The 19,146-nt window shown below is 49.0% G+C and overlaps 1 protein-coding gene across 4 annotated transcripts in view; it reads left to right on the forward strand.

The window, feature by feature from the left end:
• SSH1 (slingshot protein phosphatase 1) overlaps window positions 1-17,952 on the forward strand; it is a 53,995-nt gene extending 36,043 nt beyond the window's left edge. For all 4 annotated transcript variants that reach the window (XM_080976546.1, XM_080976548.1, XM_080976547.1 and 1 more), the window contains 6 exons: window positions 1,482-1,610; window positions 1,716-1,762; window positions 2,784-2,930; window positions 4,196-4,396; window positions 5,279-5,873; window positions 11,590-17,952. In XM_080976546.1, coding sequence (XP_080832672.1) covers window positions 1,482-1,610; window positions 1,716-1,762; window positions 2,784-2,930; window positions 4,196-4,396; window positions 5,279-5,873; window positions 11,590-12,849 — 2,379 coding nt within the window. In that variant the 3' untranslated portion in view covers window positions 12,850-17,952. The remainder of the gene's footprint in view (window positions 1-1,481; window positions 1,611-1,715; window positions 1,763-2,783; window positions 2,931-4,195; window positions 4,397-5,278; window positions 5,874-11,589) is intronic.
• Window positions 17,953-19,146: the final 1,194 nt, after the last annotated feature.

Below are 19,146 nucleotides of genomic sequence, written 5' to 3' on the forward strand. Positions count from 1 at the left end.
TCCCCATGTAGCCATGAAGTTCTCTGGCTGACCTTGGTCCAGTCACTTCCTCTCTGTCCAACCTACCTGAGGAGGTGGAGAACCATGGACACCTCATTGTGCTTCCCCCCTCCCTAGCAGATAATTATGTTTAGATAGTTTGAACCTTGAGGATGACTCCGTGACTTACTCCCCTCCCCATGGCATTCTAACCTAGTTGTGTTGGTGATCCGTTCCCACAGCTGAGGGGCTTCCCAGGATCTTGCCCTTGGGGGGCCCTCCCTTTGGTATCAACTGCAAGGTGCCACCTCACTAGTTGAAGGGTGTTCTGCTCCAGTAGCTCTGAGAACAGATTCTGCCTAGGAGCCTGAAAGTACTTCTCTCTGTGTAGGCCCCAGACTGCTGATGGGGGTCCTGGCTGACAACCCATGACACCATAGTTGAGCATCTGCACTGACTGCCCATCTACAACAGCTTAAGTCCAGGGTACATCAGGGAGTGCCTGAACCCTGACATCCCAGTACGATCACTGGGATCATCTGCAGGAGCAACGTCACTGGTCGTTCCCCAAGGCTCATTTGACAACAAGAAGAAACTGAGTCTTTGGTGTCATTGGCCCAGCTGTGGAGAACACTAGAGATTCAGCCGGCGCTTTTCTATTCCATCAGGTCTATGCAGGCAATTAAGAATACTTATTTCCATGATAGCCAGCTGATTTCTTATTTAAATTTTTTAATTTCTCTTTTATGGTATGGTTTTTTGTACAATAGTTGTAAACTGCTTTTTATGAACAGCAGTATATACCGTATTTTTCGCCCCATAGGGCACACCGCCCCATAGGACGCACCTAGTTTTTTGGGGGAGGGAATAAAGAAAAAAAAAATTATCTCCCCCCCCCCCGGCACGGGGCTGCCGTGGGGGAAGCCCGAGCTTCCCCCGACCCCAGCCCCCAGAACAGCCCGCTATCCACAAGCCTAGGGAGCCGCACCGGTCTCCCCAGGCTTGCGGAGAGCTGCGCGAAGCCCGGGCGCACTCTTCAGCGCGCCCCAGGCTTCGGAATGCAGGCAGCTCTGCGCAACCTTTGGGAGCCCGGCACGGCTTCGCGCCGGGCTCCCTAGGGTCGGTGCGCACCGACCCCTCTCGCTCTCCAGGCTTCAGCAAAAGCCTGCATTCGCCCCATAGGATGCACACACATTTCCCCTTCATTTTTGGAGGGAAAAAGTGCGTCCTATATGGCGAAAAATACGGTAAATGCTTTTTAAATAAATAAGTAAATGTGGTACATAAGAAGCTGCTCTTGTCCATCTAGCCCAGATTCTCTCCTGAGGCCTCAGGAAGAGAAAGGGCCTTTCTTGACTCATGGTGCCTGATCCTCTTAACAGGAGGTGCCAGAGGTTGGACCCGGGGCTTCCTTCATGCTGAGCAGTGACTCCCTTCATGGCCAGTCCGTGTTCGGGTGGATTGGCCACCTTCCTCACTCTGCTACTCTCTCGCCCGTGTAGATACGGAATGAGCTGGAGAAGCACATGAGCTGCAACTTGAAGGAGTTCAAAGAGTTCATTGACAATGAGATGCTGCTAATCCTGGGGCAGATGGACAAGCCCTCTCTCATTTTTGACCATCTGTACCTGGTAAGTTGCCAAGCAGGTGAGCCCAGTCATTTGAAAGCCTTTGCCACGAACGCCTCTGTGGTGCTGCTTTTGTTGTGTGTCTTGACTCTAGTGTGGTTCTTCCAGGGTTCCGAGTGGAATGCCTCCAACCTGGAGGAGCTACGGGGCTCTGGGTGAGTACCATGTTTTCCAGCTCCTCAGTTAGCTGGTAATCCCTGGTCACTGAGGCTCTTCTTTTGAAACATCGGGGGGTTTAGGAGGGAGAATTTCATCAAGTGCGGGTTCTCCTGTTGTGGTGTGGCAGCACTGGGAGAAACTGCACGTGCTAAAATTCCTCATCCTGCGCTGCTGATTTCAGTCCCAGGAGCCTTGTCCTCTGTTGGCGGTTGGCCTAGATGACCCTTGGAAGCCATTCCAACTCTGATTCACAAGGTGGCTAAGCGAGGCTTCTAGGTCTCCAGGGAGAGTTTCAGTGCCCAGCACAGCTCTTTTTCCTAGCCCATAATAATTATAATTATAATAATAATGCAAACAAGTAAAATGGCAGAATAGCTTATGTGAAGTAAAGCGAAACTGGCAGATGTCTGCATATGTCATGAAAGATGCGGAACTTGAGGTTTTCCTGGTGCAGAATTTCTGTTGTTACAAACCAGGCAATGGCCTTGTGACAGGGAGAAAGGCTGCTGTTTTCCCTGCCCCCACCATCATGATAAAACCACAGTCTCTTATAAAACTGTTGTTACAACAGTAAACAACAAATAACTTGCCCTGATAAAATTACAGACTTTTGTCATGCCATGTAACAAAGTTTCATTTGATTACTCTGAAAGATCACACCACATTTTCACATGAGTGTTGGGTGGATTCCTGCCACAATCTGAACAATTTATGTATTCAATAAACATCTGCCATATGTTATAAAAGGAATAGTTTGTGTTTGCCCTTTGCTGCTCTGACCTGGCATGTTAGTCGTTCAGGCAATGCTATTGACCATACCAAGAATCACTGTTCAGCCCAATTCCACTTTTCCAGCATCTGGCTATCTCCATATGGGCAGCAGTCAATAGAAAGGCCAAGAGGTCATCATTTGGGTAATCTTGAGCGGGTGGGATTGTAAGTCTAAGTGGTGCCAGTGCAGGAGACATTTCAGCTGTTTTGCACAAACATTGTCTTGATCTGTTCCTATGTTTGCAGTGTTGACTACATCTTAAACGTCACAAGGGAGATTGACAATTTTTTCCCTGGCTTGTTTGCATACCACAACATCAGGGTCTATGATGAAGAGACCACCGACCTCCTTGCCCACTGGAATGAGGCCTACCATTTCATCAACAAAGCCAAGTAAGCTGATGCACAGAAGGGACACTTTTTCCGCATGCCGTCTTCTGTCAGCGATGAGGGAAGCCCTCTTCTGGATGCTGGGAGAGCCTCACTGTGGAGCGTACAGCCCAGGGCTCTGCCTCCAAATAGAAGGGCAGCTTCACCAGCAAAGTTTACAAGAAAGGCAGGGTGGCAGCAGCAGTCATGCCCAGGCAGCTCCATGTCCCTGGTGTCCTGCTGGTGAAAATAAAGGTTCCCTTGCTATCTGTTTTCACTGATGATACTTAGCGTTCGTATGGCACAAAGGAACCTTCAATGGTCTCAGTAATCCTTCCAACAGCCTTGAAAGGCAGGTCAGCAGTCTTCCTCCTGTGTTGCACCCAGCAGAGCCAGTGTTTTCCTGGGGAGTCCCTCAGCCACTAGGCTGCACCAGCCCAGAGAGAGCCACCAACTGGCCTGTCCCCTAAATCACTGGTGTTGGAATCTTGACAAAAATTGTTTAAGCTAACTGTTTATTTATTGTATTTATGATCTGCCCTTCTCCTAAGTTGGGATTCAAGGTGGCTTACAACATTTAGAAGTATCATTATAAAATACAAAGGAAAACAAACTAGTTAAAAACCAAGTTATCAGAACACATTTAGAGCCAGCAGTTGAACTACAGTTTGCCTTGACAGCTGCCCAGCGATCAGCATTGTTTGCACCTCAGTTTCCAGAGGCCTTTTTGAGCAGGAAGCTCTCGGCCTGCCAATGGAAAGAGGGAGCCCATATGGCCTCTCAGGAGGGAATCCTTCAGTATGGGAGCAGCCACAGATCAGGTTCTCTCTCATGTCACCACCAGCCATGCCTCTGATGTGGATGGGGCTATTTGTTGTGTTCTGCATAGCGTCTTACGACCCTCTGCTTCATTCATCCTCACACTTGCCCTGCAGAGTGTGTTTGCATTATCCTTATATACAGATGTGGAGCTGAGTTGGAGAGAGATGGATCTGCCTTAACACTCTCCCTCTCCCAACCAGTACGTAAGTGGGCTGGGATATGAGTTCAGAGCTCTTACTCACTCACAGAGGCTTCATGGCCATTGCTATTATGAGCACCTGTGCTGTGCTGCCAGGCAGCCAAAGCTACTATACCCATGCCCTAAATAAATGCTTGTTTGTTGACAAATCAAAGAGGTGCTTGGAATCTTGATTCACAAAAGCTTTCAAGTGTCCCAGTTTGTGCTGCAGAACCAAGAATGGTTGTTTCCCCAGCTGCCAATCTCCCTCCCTCCCTCCCCTCTACAGGAAAAACCGCTCCAAGTGTCTAGTCCATTGCAAAATGGGTGTGAGTCGCTCTGCCTCCACCGTCATCGCGTACGCCATGAAGGAATTTGGCTGGCCCCTGGAGAAAGCATACAACTACGTCAAGCAGAAGCGCAGCATCGCCAGACCCAATGCTGGTTTCATGAGGCAGCTCCTGGAGTACGAGGGCATTCTGGATGCCAGGTAGGGCGCTGGTGCTTGGGAGGGAAAGTGGAGGGAGCAAGGCAAGCATTGGCCCCATGCTGCCACTGACCCCATTGTTCTTCTGTCTGAAATGGTGGCGCTCAGGACAGATCCACACATTCAGAAGAAGGAGGCGCTCATATGCCTCAGACTCCCTTTGCTTTACTCTTCTGCTTGACTTTATTTACATAAGGATGAAAGGTGTCTTCCTTCAGGTCATGCAGCGCAAGGTGCAGCACCTCTTCTTGTCGTGCCTTTGTCTTTTCTTAACTCTAAAATGGAACAAAACAACAGCCATACAAATTACTTTAAAAGAAAAGAAAAGGCAGGTGGTGAAGTCTTCATGGGCTGCCAGTCTGCTCTGAGCCTGACTCAAGGTTTTATTCATACATTAATTCATTCTCATTTAGGGCATTGGTACCCTGCTCACCAAAAAGGCTACCAGAGGCTTCCATCCGTTAAGACAAGACAGTCCCTGCCCCACAGGCTTGCAAACTAAAAAAAAAAATGAAAGAAATAAGAACAACATATAACACACAAGGGGAAAGGCACAGGGAGGGAAATCAAACTTAGGCACCCATTCCTAAACAGTTGTTCTTATAATGACCAGCTTGCGAATGCAGGGGGTGCCTGATGTTGTTGGACATTTCAGCAAAGTTTGGTGGACTGAGCCCTGCTGCTTGCTGTCTCTTCCACTGAGGCCGTCCTATGGAATGGCTGCCCCCAGGTGACAGCTGAGAGAGAGGAGGCCTGGTGAGGAACTTTGAGAAACACATGATTAATTTATTCTCTCTCTCTCTCTCTCTCTCTCTCTCTCTCTCTCTCTCTCTTTCTCTCTCTCTCTCTCTCCCCCCCCCCCAACCCGGCTGCCTTGCCCCATAGCAAACAGCGTCATAACAAGCTATGGAAGCAACAGCCTGAGGACAGCCTCCCCCAGAACTTGGGCAGCTCTGGTGGGCCAAGTGACTATCTGCTTGACAGTCTGGATGTTGACCTGGATGCTCCTTGCCAGCCCAGCTGTGCAGACCCCCGCACAAGCCAGGAGGCCGTGGGCTTCCACTACTGTTTCAGGCGCCTTTCTGACTCCTTGCCTGTGAACAGAGAGTCACTTTTCCAGCTGGAGGACCTGGAGAGGGACTTTCTGCTGGAGGAGGAGGAGGAGGAGGAGGAGGCAGATTTGGCAGCAACAGAGCTGCCCTTCTTGGGGTTTGTTGATGAGCCTCCAGTGGAAAAGCTGAAGAGTGTGGAGAGAGCAGAGGTCTCTGGGGAGAAAACTGTGGAGGGGAATCCTGAGGTCAGCCTCCTGAAGGCCGGAGCTGTCCCCAGGCTTGCTGTCCCAGAAGAAGGAGACCCTGCAGAGGAGAAGCTCACTGAGCGCTGGAAGCGTCACTCATCTGCGCAGGAGGAGGAGAGCCGGTGGAACTGTGAGAACCTGAACAACAACAACAGCAAGAGGAGCTGCCCGGAGGATTTTGAGGTGTGTGTTGGACTGAACTGTGGAGCTCAGTTGAGCACATCAGAGTGTTTGGTTGTGTGTATGACACACACACACACACACACACACACACACACACACGGATATTGTTGCATGCCTTGGCATTACCAAAGGCAGATCATGGTAGTTGCTCTTGTCTGGAGTCCTTCAGGAGGTCATTTCATACTTTGTTGCTGTTCACCCTCTCCCTTAGTACGCAAGTCCATGCTTCATATTGTCCCCCAAAGCAGGATCTTCAGGGATGCATCATGTGATGGAATATCCCTCCCTGAACTGTGCTTTCCTTTCTGGGGTGTAAGTAGCCCTTCTTTCCATAGGGGACACAGGCAGCCTGGGAGGGCTGGATGAGGCCCAACTATTAATATATAGCAGAAGAGAACATGTAAGCTGTCTCCGGGAAAGTTCACAGGGAGAAATAGCAGTAGGATTATGCTTTTCTTTTCTTAAAAAGAGAATAATAGAGTTGTAGAGGTGGAAGGGACCCAAGGGTCATCTAGTCCACCCCCTGCAATGCAGGAGTCACAGCTAAAGAATTCCTGACAGGTAGCCATCCAACTTCGGCTTAAATGCTTCTGGTGAAGGAAAGTCCACCACCTCCTGAGGGAGTCCGTTCCACTGCTAAAAACCTCCTTCCACCAGAAAGATCTTTCTTATGTTTAGTTGGAATCTCCTTTCTTGTAACTTGAATCTATTGGTTTGGGTCCTGCCTTCCAGAGCAGGAGAAAGCAAGCTTGCTCCATTTCCCAAGCTAAACATACCAAGCTCCTTCAACCGTTACTCATCAGGCTTGGTTTCCAGGCCCTTGGTCACCCTCCTCTGCCTACATTTCAGCTTGTCAATATGCTTATTTAAATTGTGGCCTCCAAAACAACACCATATTCCAGGTGGTGTCTGACATAAGGCAGAATAGAAGGGGACTATGACTTCCCTTGATCTGGACACTCTGTTGAGAAAAGGATTGAATATTCCTATTCCCTTCTTATTTTGACGCCTCCTCTGAAGTGAGAGCAACAGAGCTCACCACCCCTTCCTACTTTTGTGTTCTCCACATATTAGGAATTGAGCAGAACCAATCTGGGCGAATAAGTCTCATGAACTCAGCAGCCAGCAACCCCTGGGACACTTGAGAGTTTTGCAGCTCACCTAGAATCATAGAATCATAGAATCATAGAGTTGGAAGAGACCACAAGGGCCATCGAGTCCAACCCCCTGCCAAGCAGGAAACACCATCAGAGCACTCCTGACATATGGTTGTCAAGCCTCTGCTTAAAGACCTCCAAAGAAGGAGACTCCACCACACTCCTTGGCAGCAAATTCCACTGTCGAACAGCTCTTACTGTCAGGAAGTTCTTCCTAATGTTTAGGTGGAATCTTCTTTCTTGTAGTTTGGATCCATTGCTCCGTGTCCGCTTCTCTGGAGCAGCAGAAAACAACCTTTCTCCCTCCTCTATGTGACATCCTTTTATATATTTGAACATGGCTATCATATCACCCCTTAACCTCCTCTTCTCCAGGCTAAACATGCCCAGCTCCCTTAGCCGTTCCTCATAAGGCATCGTTTCCAGGCCTTTGACCATTTTGGTTGCCCTCCTCTGGACACGTTCCAGTTTGTCAGTGTCCTTCTTGAACTGTGGTGCCCAGAACTGGACACAGTACTCCAGGTGAGGTCTGACCAGAGCAGAATACAGTGGCACTATTACTTCCCTTGATCTAGATGCTATACTCCTATTGATGCAGCCCAGAATTGCATTGGCTTTTTTAGCTGCCGCGTCACACTGTTGGCTCATGTCAAGTTTGTGGTCAACCAAGACTCCTAGATCCTTTTCACATGTACTGCTCTCAAGCCAGGTGACACAACCTGACACAGTTGACTTACGCACTGAGCCTCTTCCTCAAACAAACCAGTTATGCTATATTCCCAAGATGCAGCCTGTGGATGGAAAACATCACAGCTTGTCAGAGTGGGAGGGTATGAGAAGGAAGGTCACTTGCATCCATCCTTACTCAGAATGCAGCAGGTAAAGCAGCACATTAATGGTACATAGAACTATACAAGAACATAAAAAGAGCCTGATGGGTCAGGCCAGTGGCCTATCTAGTCCAGCATCCTGTTCTCACAGTGGCCAACGAGATTCCTGTGGGAAACCAGAGAGCAGGATTTGAGCACAAGAGCAGTCTCCTCTGACATGGTTTCCAGCGACTGGTATGCAGAAGCAGAGCAGAGCCGTCCTGGTTGGGAGCCATTGATATCCCTCTCCTCCATGAATGTATTTACAGTGGTACCTCGGGTTGAGAACTTAATTCATTCTGGAGGTCCGTTCTTAACCTGAAACGGTTCTTGACCTGAAGACCACTTTAGCTAATGGGGCCTCCCGCTGCCGCCACGCGATTTCTGTTCTCATCCTGAAGCAAAGTTCTTAACTCGAGGTACTATGTCTGGGTTAGCGGAGTCTGTAACCTGAAGCGTCTGTAACCTGAGGTACCACTGTAATCCTCTTTTAAAGCAACCCAAGTTGGTGGCCATCTCTCCCTCCGGGGGGAGGAGTTCAGCTATGCGCTTTGAGTGACTGCTTCCCTCAAGCAGCTAGAGACTTCCCCAGCCGGCCTTCTCAGTCAGAAGCATCCTGCCTGGCCCCTCAAGCTCACCCCTTTTTCCCTTGCCCAAGCCAGGTGCAGGAGGAGGCCAGCAGCTGAGGAAATCTCCCACAATGCTGACAAAGGCTGCTATTTCTGTGATGGCTGCGTCAATGAGGCAGCCCTCTGTGGCTTTGTCTGGCGGGAAGGAGGAAATCCTGACTCACAGGGAGGAAGCTGGGTGCTCTGACACTGAGTGGCGTGTGCCAGCCAAGAGGTCCCTTGGACCGTTGTCATCCGTTATTTTTAAAAGATGAAGTTTCTCTTCATTTCTGCAGCTCCTTCTAGCACACTTAAAAACCAGAGAGGGACAGTAGGGAATTCGTTGTATTTTTGCCATCAGGGCAGAACTGAAAAATAGCCGCTTGCTGAGGTGGAGCTTGTGCTATGAACCTGGTTTTCCTGAGTCATCCTCTCCCCAGAGGACCCCCAGTAGTGGTGCTGTGTCACCAAGGTTCCCCCGGCTTCTGAGCGGGGTTGGATGCATTAAACCAAGCCCTCAGACCATGGGAAAATGGTGTTTATAATTCCCTCCTAACTTCCATAGCCCCTCTAATTTTTGCTAAGTGGTTTACATCTTCAGTTGCATTTGCCTCCCAGGAAGGTCTGCTGGCATCATTCCTGCTGCATTAAGGGGGTCTAAGAGAGCCTGGCAGACCAGGTCTATCTCATGATTCCAAGGCGGAGATGAGGCTTGAACCCCTCTGGGCCACCACACTCCAGCTCCCAAGAAACTCTCCTCCCGCCCACAGCAGCTCCTTGTGAATTTGGCTTCCCTGGGTCTGGAAGTTTCACTTTGAAATGCAGAAAGGGGCAGAAGTCCTGTAAGTTCCCCCACCTCAGTGGACCCACCCACCTGCCATCATCAGACGTTATAGTGACATATGGGGATAATTGACAGGTGGGTTGTCGTGCCCACCTGCCAGAGTTGGCCCTTGGGGCCCAAGCAGAATTGAACTCCCTGCATATCAACTGATGGGCAGGGGCTTCAGTCCCTTTCCATACCCTTCACTTGGTCTGCCCCCATGCCTGACATCATGTGTTGTGGGCATGGCTTCAGGAAAGCAGCCTGGTGGCTTACAGGCCGAGGGTCTCTCATTCCTGGCAAAGTGTGTCCATGCACTTGGGGCTCCTAGATGGAAATGTAGTGGGGGATCTTTTCTCAGTGGCTGGCTTGCCACCCAGTTTTGTCCTTAACGGAAGAACAGCCCCACTGAATCTAGCCAGGGTCCCCAAGGACAGCTCCACGGTGCCCTTTCAGGAGACTGGGCTGCCAAGCACAGGCCGCCTCTAGCCTAGTCTGTTTCCGAGAGCAGCCAGCCAGGTAGCCATAAGAAGTGTGAGCCACAGCCCTCCCTTGTTCTGATTCTGACTACACATTAGGAAGAACATTCTGAGTGTAAGAGCTGTTGGACAATGGAATGGTCTCCCTCTGAAGGCGGTGGACCCTCCTTTGTTGGAGGCTTTTAAGCAGAGGTTGGATGGCAATCCGTCAGGAATTCTTTAGGTGTGATTCTGGCATTGTAGGGGGTTGGACTAGAAGACCCTTGTGGTCCCTTCTAACTCTATAGTTCTGTGATTCCACCCCCACCTCCCAAGCACCTGGTAATTCAGAGACACAGTGCCTTAGGACACAAAAGGTTCCAATTACCTAGTAAGTAAAAGGGAAAGGGTAAAGGACCCCTGGACGGTTAAGTCCAGTCAAAGGTGACTATGGGGTGCTGCGCTCATCTCACTTTCAGGCTGAAGGAGCCAGCGTTTGTCCACAGACAGCTTTCTGGGTCATGTGGCCAGCATGACTAAACTGCTTCTGGCACAACAAACACTGTGACGGAAGCCAGAGCGCATTGAAATGCCTTTCCGCTGCAGCCGTACCTATTTATCTACTTGCACTGGTGTGCTTTTGAACTGCTAGGTTGGCAGGAGCTGGGACAAAGCAATGGGAGCTCACTCCGTCGCAGGGATTTAAACCATCAACCTTCTGATTGGCAAGCCCAAGAGGCTCAGTAGTTTAGACCATAGTGCCACCCACGTTTCCTAACCAGTTGGGCAAAGTCTTTTAAAAATTATTTTTAATACAAGTATTTATAAAAAGTGCAGACAACGTGTAGCATCATAACAGACTTTTGTCTGGTGCAGGAAAGTGGTGAGGAAGACTGCTTCTTCTAAAGCAGTCCAAAACCAACATTTGTGTTTTTCCCTTAGAACTTCTGTGGATTTGATGGACTGATTAAAGCTCTTATACTTGATTGGCTAAGCTCTAGCCCTGATGTGCTGGCAGACCTGCTAAACAGCCACTGATAGACCTTCATTCACAATTCATAATTTTATTTCTGTGCCACTATTCTGTGCTCAAAGTGGCTTACAACCAAGAAAATAGGAACACATCTCACAACCAGTCATCACAAGAACAATTTCATAATAGCATAATAGAACAACAATGTATCAGGAAATATAACAAAAGCACAATATAACAAAAGCACTGTAAATATAACACAGTTGCACTAACCACATTACATCTCCTGGCAAGAGCAAAAACAACAAGGGAGCTTGACAGTTTTACTTTGGTCCCAGAAACACCCCTCCAATTACCTTATTTATTGCATTGCTCTCCCACCTTTTTCTCCACAGAGCTCAAGGTGGCGCACATGGTTTTCCCTCTCCTTGTTTAATCCCACCCCCACCCCCACCCCCACCCCCACCCCCGCCAAGGTGACAGGCTGTGACTAGCCCAGGCTCCCTTGGTGAGTTCATGGCCAAGTGGAGGTTGGAACTCTCCCAGGTCCTAGTCCGGCACACAAACCACTGTTATTACTATTGCTATACTACACTGGCTCAGTCCCTCTCCTGCAGCATCAACTGGGAGGCTTCCAGGGCAAGGAGTGGGGCAGCTGGAAGTGCCCCTACCATGATGATGTGCCCAGGTCTATGGAATGGTAGAGCTGGAAATAACCCCAAGGGCCATCTAGTTCAACCCCCCGCAATGCAGGGATTGCAGGTTCTGCTTTCCCATTTTTGTTTCATGCCTGGCACCTCTTAACCTGGCCTCTTTTGTCCCCTTCAGCACGATGCCATCTTTGGGATCCTCAGCAAAGTGAAGCCTTCCTACAAGTCTTGCGCCGACTGCGTGTATGCCAGTGCTGGTGCCTCAGCCGACACTTTTGGGGAACCATGTGAGCCCCTGCACCTGGCCTCCCGCTCCCGCACTTCCACGGTCTGCACACAGCCGCCGTTCCTCCTGCACAGGACACCCGCGTTTTTGGAGCAGGCATTCTGTGAGTCTCCCCCAAAAGAAATCCACACTGCAAAAAGCATCAGCTTGCCTCCTCTACTAGCGGGGAGTGACTTGCAGAGCGCTGATCCCAGCAAACCTGCAGCCGGCTGGCCCTGTAGTGCTTCCGAGAAGCCCACAGACGGCCCTAGGGCTCCAACTGGCCTGAGAAACTCTCTCTGCGAGAGGAGTCCCGTCCTCAGCGATGGAATGAAAGAGGATTCCTTGCCAAAAAGGGACGCCCGGCAGACCAAGGACCTGAAGTACTTGCTCTTCAGCAAGGATTTGGAGAAGCCGACCACCAATAGCTACCTGATGCAGCACCAGGAGTCGCTCCTGCAGCTCCAGAAAGCGGGCTTGGTCCGGAAGCACACGAAGGAGCTGGAGCGCCTCAAGAGCCTGCCAGCGCCTGAAGCAGCTGCTCATGGGAGGGAGTGCCCCGGGGGCCCGGCGGACGGCAGCATTCCGGAAGAAACGCAGGAGCTGGAGGTGGCCCAGCAGGAGCAGCAGCCTCTTCCCATACTCAGGGGTATGAAAAATGACACTGAGAAGCTGCAGAAAAGCCCCCTGGTAGGCGGGGCGTCTCAGAAGACCTCCACGCCTGTCCTGTGCCGGACGGTGGACCACACAAGCAGCTTCACAAAGGACTTTCTCAAGACCGTCTGCTACACACCGTCGTCGTCCCGGAGCTCCAACCTGACGCGGAGCTCCAGCAGTGACAGCATCCACAGCGTGCGAGGAAAGCCTGGCTTGGTGAAGCAGCGGACCCAGGAGATTGAGACCAGGCTGCGGCTGGCTGGCCTGACGGTCTCCTCCCCGCTGAAGCGCTCCAACTCCCTGGCCAAGCTGGGCAGCCTCAACCTGTCCTCAGAGGACTTGGCGAGCGAGACGGACCTGTCCGCCCTGACGGACTCCAGGGAGACCAAGTCAAGCGAGTCCTCGGTGGTGCGCTGCCAGCCTGCCCTGAAGGCCACTGGAGAGCAAGCCACCTTGCCGCCGGCAGAAGCCGCTCTGGCAAAGTTGAAGGGCAGGCTGTGGATGGGGGAGAGTTGACACATATTTATGACCTTTGTTAAAAAGAACTTGTTCCTTTTATAGTTGTCTTTACTAAATGCAGTTTTATCATTTTGCAAAAAGATGATAAAGTTCTCTGCCCTCCCCCCAGTCCCTTCCCGTGTGATGCCACAAGTAGTGTGGGGAAAGGGGGAGACTTGACAGGACTAGCAACCCAGTGGAAAAGGCGCTCGCAGCCTTCCGGCTCAGAAGGCGATGGTGGCATGTGTGACCTGGGCCTCTGCTTTCCTCAAGGGGGGGTGTGTGCAGAGGGGCATATCCTCTTCCCCTCCCATGCTGAAGAAGCAACAACTCTTTCTTGCAAGGTTTCCCTGGCGGCTCAATTTGAGCACAATTTCCTAGTTCAAAGAGGCACTTGAGGTAAGAGCCTGAGAGGGAAACACCAAACATGCTACCTCCATTCTTCACGTATTTATACATGGGATTTTTCTTTTAAAAAACACACAAAAATCAATCTTGTTCCGAAATTGATGGTTCTCCTTTTGAAGAGTTACAGTTCAGTCACTGTTGTTAACACCACTGCACAGATCCCCATTCCTGCCGACCTTGAGTTTATGTGCCCCGAGTGACGGTCTTTCTGGTCTGACTTTACTCGCCTGGCTGAAGGAATGTTGAGTTTCTCCTGGGATGTGGGATGATCATCCTGTGGCTCCTTGCCTTCTGCTGTCGTGGCTTTGCTAAGACAATTCCATCAATGCTGTTTGGGATGGCAACCTGGAGCCCCTGTTAAAAACAGCAGTAGCTGAATTCTGAGTTGTCAACCTTTTGAGTTTGGAGCTTATCATAAAGCTATTGTGGCACAAGAAGGGGGAGCCTGCCCCCCCAGATGTTGCCCTGCTCCTGCTGCCACCCCTGAAGAGGGTTGTAGTCCAGCAACATCTGGGGCCCACCGGGCCCATAACCCCGATGTCCTAAGGTTGCTGATCACACATGGAATAAAGGATTGGGTGGCAGTGGTTTGTTTGTTTTTCTACTGTTGACCTATGTTTGGAAATTGGGGAGAGTTTCTGTGGAATCGGGGTCTTTTTCGCTTTTGTCTTAATATTTTTGTAAAAATGAACTGTGTGCTTTGCTCAACTTGCAGCAGTCAGAAGGAAGCTGCATTTTGCCTCAGGAACAGATGGTGCTCCCTGCCAAGCTCCAGAGCTGTTTGTGGACTGGGGCAGCATCATCCTTTGTTTTATTGCCTGGGTGCCACGGGGGGGGGGGGGAGAAAAAAGACTTCTTCTTGACGCTTTCCCCAGAGGTGCGTCTCACCAGTCACACAGGGGGTCAAAGGTTACTTGAATCTTGGTCTGCTGTTGCTGCTGGTCTTGCTGACCGAGGCCAGAGTGTCTTGGGGCTCAAGATTTGATTTCTGAGCTGTGCTGATTTCTGAGCACCACAAGGGAGAGGACTTGTGCAATAAGACCAGATGTGTGTGTGGGGGGGGTCCTCTCTGCAATATTCATTGTAATTCAAAGGTCCAGGAGGGATTGTTCTTGGAGCACCCTCCCCTGTACGCACACCAGGGTTCTCCAGACTTAGTTGGAACCTTCTGGGATGGAGTGCCAAGAGCAGAGGAGAGGAACCCATCCTTCCCCTGGGAACCCTCACTTGGAGCCTTCCCCACACTGTTGTGGTCACAGGCCAGAGGTGAGTCTGGTGCAGGTCTTGGAGAACTTCTGAGGCCTCACACAGAGGCTCTCAAGCCAAGGGGAGGGGAGGACTCTTGGCATTTCACTCTTCCTAAACACAGGTCTTGGGCCAGACAGAATATGGTCCATCCCAATCGCCAATCCAGGGCCAAAGAGAGGATTGCCTCATGTCCCAGTTGATGAGCAAGTGCTACTGAGAACCCAGAGTAGGGCTTGCCGCTTGCTGCTCTCCACATTTCTTTAGGGCTGGCAAATATTTAGGATAGTCAGTGGGGTCATTCCTTGCGGCCCTTGTGACAGTTGTGGAAGCCAACATGCCAGCTCTTACCTTTTGAAGTCCACAGCAGAGCTTCCACGTGCATTGTGGGTATCTCCTACTCAGGTCATTGGGGCATCTTCCTTTGCCTGTTGACATGGTACAGATTTCTGCATTGCAGGGGGTTGGACTAGATGACCCATGGGTTCCCTTCCAGCTCTACAATTCCATGATTCTGTTGCTGGCTTAGGGACACCTCAGAAAGAGATTCTTCTCCAGGTCTCCTTGTCAATCAAGCCTGCAAGCGAAATGGTCAGCACCATTTTCTGTACTCTAGCCTCTGGTGTAAGTGAAGCTTTGTGGTGGAAACTGAGCAGGCACAAATGGCAAGTCAGACAAGGTGCCAACTGTTGGAACCCTTTCTCTGCAAATGCTGTAAGTCGGAAGCCTTGCTCTTTGCTTGGAAGTATAAGCTTGGAACAGAAAGCTGTTTTGTGTGTATTCTGATTATAAGTATTGTTCCACGTGGCTTTTCCTATCCAGGTACAAAACAGATTTGCACAGGCCAGATGCCCAGCATTCACCCTTACCATGTTGGACCTGTTCCTCTGGAGCCCTTTGACCAGTGTTTCAGGGAGGAAGCCACAGGACTGCTTTGGAGGCCAAATTTGAATTTCAGAATCTTTTCATGAGCTGTACTCAACATATTAACTAGCAGTCCTCCCAATTCTCAAAAACCTGTGGGTGTGTCTCCTCCCGATACAGAGGTCCTTGCTTCTGGTTGCGTCTGGGTGGCCAGCAGGTTCCATGCGGAGTGAATCTGTTGATTCATTAATTTTAGGGCTGGGCTGTTGATTTGTGCAACACTACTTTATGCCGACCATGTCAAAGTACTGTAGAAGACCTTTTCAGGGTTCAAGACTCTTGTAGTGTGTAGCATGAAATGCATTTTGTGTTTAGTGTTCCTTTTTCATTTTTGTCCACTGCTGAAAGTCATTTCATTGCCACACTTGCTTCTTGCAGAAGTCGCCACCCATGGGATTATTCAGCTTTGTCACCTGGCTTTTCTACCCAGTGTACTGTGTGACATCTGGTATCAAAAGGCGACTGCTACCCTCTTTCTTCTCCCCTCACTCACGTCCCAACTGGCCAATCCCCAAAAGCAGCCTGCCCCCATTTCTCTACAGCCCCAATCAGCTGTGAGTCAAGAGGGCAGCAGCTGCAGAAGGAGAGCAGAACACCAACTGACCTCTCATACCCGTGCCCTGACCCCGGTTGGCTCACCGGCCACATACTTATTTGGATGAATTGCTGAGCCACCTTTGAACCATTTTTCCACAGTGATGTAGCCACAGACCAGGGCCCACAGCCTTTCTCAAGAACCAACAGATTTGCCGGTCATTGCTGGGGCAACTGTGCATTCCCTGTGCAGCTGGTGTTGCTCCTGGTGGAGCCTTTCTGGTTGCTTAGCTTCCTCCCTCCTTTAATGTATGATGCATTTTGGCAACAGCAGGTGCTGGGAACCACCCTGTCATTCTAATGCTTATTTGCAATATAGAACATTAAACTTGCAGCAATATACATTCTTGGAAGCCCTTAAGGCTGCCCAGTGGAGAATAAGAGCACAGCACAGCTTACCAATACACTTTTTAAACCAAACCTTAGCAGCCTTGCTGAAGAGTTCTATTTTGACTCATGAAAGGGGCTGCTGTCTCCTCCTCCTGTCCTGTTTATCCTCTTATTTCCAGGGAGTTAATTGTTAAGAATTTAGTTCATGGCCGAAATAGTTCTTTATTGCATATGGAAGACTGCAATATTTGATTTTACCCTGGAAAAGTTCAACTGGGGGTACAACCTTGCTTAGTATATCTCAGGTTGACATTGTCCTTTAAAAAAAAAAAACACCTGCAAAGGTCTTTAAGCCAATAGCAAGCATCTAGCCCACAGCATACCATTTCAAAGATTATTATTTTTTAAATCCGCAGGAGGTTGCTAGCTTATTTAGATGCATGGCATGGTAGCTGATGGTACTTCTTTTACTTTCTTTTTAAATTGAGTGCCTTGTGGATAGTTTACAAATACTGTGTATTTATGTGAAGTTCTTACTCTTATTTGTCTTGGTACCTCTGATGTTCATGGTGCCCACAGAGCTCCGTCTATAATACTTTTAGTTGACATCATGCTTACATACCTGAAGTTACTTTTGTCATTTGGAATGGCTCGTTGACGTCCCATTTGCTACTTGAGAAATTGTCGACAGTGGTTTTGAGTTTTTAGAAAGAAAAAGCTCTTATACAAAGACCCTCTTTCCACACACACTGCACACTTGTTGGATTAATCTATGCAGCGCCAAAGGCAGGCAGGGACCCCACAAGGCATCTCAAAGACGGAAGGAATTTGTCCTCTCCACCAGGTGGATCTCCTGGAGCCTGTGCTCCCTGCCAACATATGTCCCAGCCTAAAATCTGAAATGCACAAATGGAGACCTTTTAGTTCCTCCAGCTTATGCTCTTCCTGAACATTTTAAATGAGATGGCCCCATTTTGATTCTTGTTTATTCTTCTGTTTTGCAGTCCAAGTCAGCTTATCGTTTGTGTTGCCAATGTACATTCATGGGCTCATTGAAGCATAAATTGGAAGTCCATAGATGGAGCTGCTTCTTTGTAAAATCTTGGCTGGTCCAGATATTGACAGGCCCAGTTAGCACCCCACACTTGGTGCTCTACACCCACCACCAGACGTGGTAAAGGAGAGCAGAGCAAATGAAAGTGGGGTTTATGTTTTGAAGGGCAAAGAATGGCCATTACTAATAGAAAGGCACTTGCTCCATGACACTTCATAAGTTGCATCCAAGAGCTAAGCTCACTCCCAAAACCTCAACTGTCCACTGTTAGCAAAGCCCATCACCATCTGAACTGGCCTTATCAATGTGTGAAATAATTCAAGCTGACAAATATGTTCCTGGTACAATGTACATTTTTTTTATTCTAGGGTTGTTGTTTTTTATTTAAAAAAACCAAACCCACCTATGTACACTGTGTTGTGTGTGAGAGAATGTATGTATGTATGTATGTATGACTACATTCACAGTAGGGGACGCAATATGCACTTTTTTTTACTTGTTAGTAAAAGTGTACTGTATTATGTGCTTCTCATGAGGAAACAAATAATAAAAAAATTCTTTACAAACTGCCTGCTTGCAGTCCTTGGAATGAAAATTCCCCTCTGCACTGTCTGCTTTGAAAGCATGTTTTGCGAAAATGGGCACTGCAGATTAGCAGCCCAGCCAAGGAGCCTACAACAAAAGGTTACCGTACCAGCCCACATGCAGCCATACTGGCAGCATGAAAAGAAAACCATAGAAAAGAACTGGGCCAAAATTAACAAAATGAATTTCAGTAGGGTTCTACACTTAGGCAGGAAGAACCAGCTGCATAAATATAAGATGCAGTACATCTGGTTTGTCAGTAGTACATGTGAAAAGAATCTAGGGATCTTAGTAGGCTGCAAGCTTAACTTGAGTCTACAGTGTGATACAGCAACAACAAAAAAAGTTAGGTTATTCTAGGCTGCATCCGCAGAAGTCTAGTGTCCAGATCAAGGGAAGTCATATTCCCACTCCGTTCTGCCTTGGCCAAATCACACCTGGAACACTGTGTCCAGTTCTGGGTGCCACAATTTAAGGAGGATATTGACAAGCTAGAACGTGTGCAGAGGAGGATGACCAAGTTGATAAAGTATCAAGTGTCATATCACCTATCAGTCTCTCTCCTCTTTTCCAAGCTGTACATACCCAGCTCTTTCAACCATTTCTCATAAGGCTTGGGGTCCAGCCTCTTGATCATCTTGGTTGCTTCCTCTGCAGTTAGTTAAAATCTAATTATAGTGGAGAATCAAAGTTAGAGGGGACCCTGAGGATCATCCAGTCCAACCCCCCACAATGCAGGAATATGCAGCTGTCCAGACAGGGATTGAACTTGCAACCTTGGCGTTATCAGCACCAAGCTCTAACCAACTGGGTTTCTACATTCATTTTTGCCTGATCTCAGGGAGAGGGCAATTTTAATAGTGATTTCATGTGTCTGCCTCATTTGCACTGTTTATGACCTGAGAGCGGCGGCCACATCAACAGCTGGTGCCCCAAAGGGGTCCAGTTCTGATGCAACCTCCTCCCGCTTTTGAAGCCACTCCAGCCACAACAATGGAACTAAAAGGGAATGCATTGCGCTTGCATAGAACCTGTTGTGTTACTTTCACATAACACCAGCGTACTTTAACGTGTGTGGAACCCCATTTGAAAGTGTGTCTAGCCAGAATAAACAACTGCCATCTTGACTCTTTAGCTGTAAATCATGGGATTAAAAAACCTACTTGTAACAATTT

Source organism: Podarcis pityusensis, assembly GCF_964106645.2.
Source record: "Podarcis pityusensis genome assembly, chromosome: 13".
In the NCBI taxonomy this organism is placed as follows: domain Eukaryota; kingdom Metazoa; phylum Chordata; class Lepidosauria; order Squamata; family Lacertidae; genus Podarcis; species Podarcis pityusensis.